The sequence below is a fragment of the Chaetura pelagica genome, unplaced genomic scaffold (genome assembly GCF_000747805.2).
Source record: "Chaetura pelagica isolate M959 unplaced genomic scaffold, ChaPel_1.0 scaffold1690, whole genome shotgun sequence".
Classification (NCBI taxonomy): Eukaryota; Metazoa; Chordata; class Aves; order Apodiformes; family Apodidae; genus Chaetura; species Chaetura pelagica.
Window position 1 is genome coordinate 1 of NW_009951697.1, and position 4,447 is coordinate 4,447.

The 4,447-nt window shown below is 60.8% G+C and overlaps 2 protein-coding genes across 2 annotated transcripts in view; one reads left to right on the top strand and one right to left on the bottom strand.

Moving 5' to 3' along the window:
* Positions 1-561: 561 nt before the first annotated feature.
* Positions 562-3,461, bottom strand: LOC104397370 (tyrosine-protein phosphatase non-receptor type substrate 1-like; the record flags this gene model as incomplete). Its single annotated transcript, XM_010007362.1, has 7 exons — positions 3,383-3,461; positions 2,701-3,051; positions 2,163-2,477; positions 1,697-2,047; positions 1,425-1,526; positions 985-1,006; positions 562-601 (listed from the first exon to the last, which is right to left on the bottom strand). Coding segments are annotated over exons 1-7 (1,260 nt in total), but the record flags the coding sequence as incomplete, so codon positions are not given.
* An 809-nt stretch (positions 3,462-4,270) lies between these two features.
* Positions 4,271-4,447, top strand: part of LOC104397473 (tyrosine-protein phosphatase non-receptor type substrate 1-like) — a 2,561-nt gene continuing 2,384 nt past the window's right edge. The window contains exon 1 of the mRNA XM_010007472.1: positions 4,271-4,343. Coding sequence (XP_010005774.1) covers positions 4,271-4,343 — 73 coding nt within the window. The remainder of the gene's footprint in view (positions 4,344-4,447) is intronic.

Genomic DNA, 4,447 nt, shown 5'->3' on the forward strand with positions numbered 1-4,447 from the left:
CGGTCCCGCTGCAGCTCAGGCTCTGCTTATACCAGGGGAACTGGCTGGGATGAGCCCACAAGCGAGGTTATGCCCTCAAATCACCAGCCACTGCTGCCACCAACAGGCTTCAGAACCACCACCGTGGTTCAGTAGCCACCACTGCAGCCACCCCATCGTGGTTGGGACGGGCAGGGATGCCCAGCAATCCCCACACGGGAGCTGGCAGGGGCTGGGTGGGATGGACAGATTGCTGCTGATCACGACTGTGCTCGTAACTGCATCACCAAATGCAAAATAACTCCACAAATAGCCTGGCTGGCTATTGCACAACTGGCTCTGCAGGCAGCAGAAACCCAGACCTTCCTGGGAGGAGGAGAGGGGGCCAAGGCAGAAAAGATGTTGGGAAGTGGCTACCCCCGTTCCTGGAGTAGCTTCCCTTCCCTCTCCAGCCACAGTGTGGAGACACTGAGATGTTTCACAAGGGAACCACCACCCTCCAGTGGAGACACCAAGATGTTTCACAGGAAACCACCGTGCTCTCCTGGAGACACAGAGGTGTCCCGGGGCTGAGCAACACACCTGGGTAGTGGCCTCGCTGCTTTTCTCTGGCTCGTGTAACCTGAAAGAGGGAACAAAACAAGTCAGATCAAGTGCCTCGTTGCGTCTTCCCTAGTGAGAGAGGATGGGGGTGTTCAGTTGCAAAAGAAGGTCCTTGCTGCAGCCCCGAGCAGGATGAGTCCCTCACCCATGAGCATTTGTGCAGCTACATCCCTGCAGGCTGGAGACCCAGCTCCCACCCGCTGGTTCAGCCTCACCAAAAGCCACATGTTTGGGAACAAGATCTGCAGGGAGAGGGTCAGCACCTGCGCTCCCCCCTTCCCTTGCACAAGTTCTTGGGGATCCAGCACCAATCCCATCCCAAGGGACCCTGTTCACAGGCTGGAGGTGTCCAGTTCAGAGTGCCCACAGATTTCTCAGTGATTAGAGGAGATCAGCACTTACCTTGCAGATGGTGAGCTTTTACCTGCCAGAAGAAAAATAGGTTTAGGAAAGAAATAGTTCAGGAAATAAGGTAAACCCCCCCACACACACTTCCCTGGACACCCGAGCTCATGTGCAGAGACTGCTGCAAGAGTTGACACATGTCTCCTCCCAGAGACAAGTGGCTGCAGTTTCACCCCAGGACTGTTCCTGGCAGAGGGATGCCAGATATTTTAGGTACAAGGAGTAACAAACATGTTAGACCCTGCTCCTGGCAGGCATCAGCACACAGTGGCAACCAGGCAGAGCTTTTCCTGCAGCCTACAGAGAGCCCAGTCAGCTCTGCTCCGCCCCCACCTTGGGGCAGGAGCTGCAGCAGCACAGACATGAACTCAGCATCTTGATGCTCAAGACAGAAGGAAACACAGGGTGGGGAGCAGTTGCTTCCCTGGTTTCCTTACCCTTGCTCTGCTTTGCCCGGATGAGGTAAAGAACTGCAGCCACCAGCAGTGCCAGCACAGTGCAGATCACTCCCACCACGATGTAGATGATGAACAAACTTCCTGAAACACGAATGAAAAAAATCACCAGAGGCCTGGAAACCCCCAAATCCACCAAGCCCCTGCAGCCTTACAGCTAGGGCTGTTCTGGTGATGCCTGAACACCGCTTAGTACCTGCTGGCATCACACCCTCCAGCCCTGAACATCCTGTATCCCAGCAGCTCTCACCCACCGTTTTCCCCCTGGGACAGGCCGTTTAGTTCCCCCTGGGCTGGGGCAGTGATCTGCAGGGTGGCCATCCTGCTGACGGGCTCCTGGCCATCGTGCACCACTCGGCAGGTGAACACCGACCCGTTCCTCTCCTCCAGGGCTTGCACCTTCACCAGGCTCTGCAGGTCAAACAGCCCCTGGCGTGTCTCTGTCACCTGGGGGGTGTTCTCCACCTTCATCTCCGTCCCGTTCTCCAGCCAGGTGACGGCCACCTCTGGTGGGTAAAACCCCCTCACGTGGCAGGAGAAGTTCACAGTCTTGTTCAACTCCACGGGGCTCCGCGGGTCAGTGACCACTTGGATTCCAGGAGAAACTGGGAAGAGAGGCAGTGCCTGGAGCCTGGTGTCCCCTGCTGCCTGCAGGTGCCCTGCCCCACAGCCCCAGCCCCACGGGAGCCGGGCACCCCGTGGCTGCCCCCCAGCCCTCACCTCGCAGGGCTCTGCTGAGCTGGTAGGGCTCCCTCAGCGGGGCCTGCAGCGTGCGGTGCTGCACCTCACAGACCAGCTGCGAGCGGACGTCGCCCTCCTGCAGCGTCACTGTCACCGTGCTGGACACCTTGTAGGAGGTTGTTGTCTGCTCTGGGCTGACCTGGGGCTGCTGAGCAGAGATCGGGGCCCTGTCCTTGAGCCACTTCACGCTGATGTCTTTGGGGAAGAACCCTCCAGCCATGCAGGTGACAGACACCGATTGCCCCGGCCCCGCTCTGTGCTTGGGCCCGGACACCACCGGGTGGGTGGGCTCGGCTGTGGGGAGAAGTGTGGGGCTGTCAGACCAGGCTCTGCCACCCCTGCCCGGCCCTGGGGCTGCAGGGAGCGGGGTCTCCTCTGGGGATAGGGATGTGCTCGGGGATGACCCACGCGACCCTCACCTGGGGCCAGCACCTGAGCCCCCCAGGCTGGGACGGGCCAGGGGCTGCACCCGGCTGGGCTGGTTCCCCCTGGGAGCTGCTCTGGGAGCCCCACTCACCAAGTATGGACACCTCGGTGCCACTTCCCCGCTGGAACACCTCATCCATAGTGAGTCCTTTGCGGAACTTGACGCAGTAATAGGTGCCAGCATCCTTGGGGCGAACATCCCTGATGTGGATGCTGAAATCTGTGTTGGACACAGGTGCTACCCTTGTCACACGGGGTGGGGGGCTATTCTGGTCATAAATGGTCTCATTCTCGCTGTCCCAGCCCTTCAGCCACTTCGTGGGACCAGCGGGACCCACTCCAGACGTGGTGCAGTTCAGGGTGATGGTGTCCCCTGCTTTCGCCGACACCTCTTTCTGGGGTTGTTGCAGCTGGAAGGTGGGACTCCTTTGGGCACCCACACCTGGACACAGTGACAGGGGGATTAGGGGCTGATGAGGAGTCCTAGAACCAGGGCACAGCACAGGGCATCACCAGACCCCAAGCCCAGCACAGGGGACAGAGAAACATCCCCATCCCTCCCCCCCCCTGGCCAGGGCAGCTGGCACTGCTGGAAACTGCAGGATGCGGAGGACCCAGGGCCACCAACATGTGGTACAGTAAACCAAACTCTTTGGCTGGAGCTAAAAGCAAGCTGGAAGGAGGGCAGTGAGAGCAGGGCTCCGGGGCACGGCTGGCCCTGCCAGCCTGTGGGGGAGGCAAAGGCACTGGGTCTGTCAGTGGCCCCCACTCACCCACGGATCTCCAGAGCAGAAGCATCATCAGACTGGCAAGAGGCAGTGCCTGTGTCACCAGAGCTGTGATAATTCCCATGTCCTGCTTCCCAATGCTTTGGCGCAGCTCAGCTCAGCTCAGCTCAGCGGGTGCTGGGCTCTCTCTTGGCCAAGGGGAAGGAAGAGGTTCACCACCAGCCCAGTTCCTCCACGGCCCCTTTGCACAAATCCTATCTGGTTCCTTCACCCTTCACACCATATTAAGTGACAAGGCTGGTCCTTGTCAGCATCGTCAGTCCTGCTCCTCCCACTGATGTGTGCCACTGCCAACCGGCTGGCCGGGCCCAATCCAGTTTGCTCCCCCAGGGACGGCCAGGCCAAGGCACCCCACGGTGTCAGGTGGACACCCAGCCCTTGCCAGCAGGATCAGAGCACAGGCTGGCATCTCTGAGGGGCCCACGGGGCAGAGAATTGTAAAATAATTTATTCGTTTTGTTTGGAAAAGACCTTTAAGATCATCCAGTCCAACCATTAACCCAGCACTGCTAAGGCCACCACTAACCCATGTCCCTCGGCACCACATCTACACGGCTTTGAAATCCCTCCAGGGGCGGTGACTCCATCCCTGCCCTGGGATGGGCATCCCCGAGCCCCCCGCAGCGGAGGCGGGGGCAGCGCCGCTCCCTGCCCGTGCCCAGCGCAGCCTCTCGCCGTCGGGGCGGACCCGGAGCCCTCTGGCCCTCGGCCCATGCCCTCGAGGGTGAAGCCCGGCGGAGCTCCCTTAGCCAGGCACGAAAAGCGTTAACGGGCCAGGCACCAAAAGCGTTAACAGCCCGCGCCCGCTCGCCTCCATTTCCTGTCCAGCTTCTCCTTTTCCTTCTCCCGGAGCCCAAAATTTGTGTAGTCCCGATGGCTTGGCGAGCAGCTGCGGCGGCTCAGCTCCTGCTCGGGCAGCTCAGCTTCGTCTCGCTGCGGCTCTCGGGTGAGTCCGGAGCGGGGCGGAGGGGGGGCAGCCCCCGCCAGACCCCCCGCCAGCTCCCCTGCCCCCCTGCTGCCCGGCCCGGCCGCCGCCGCCGCGCGGGATCG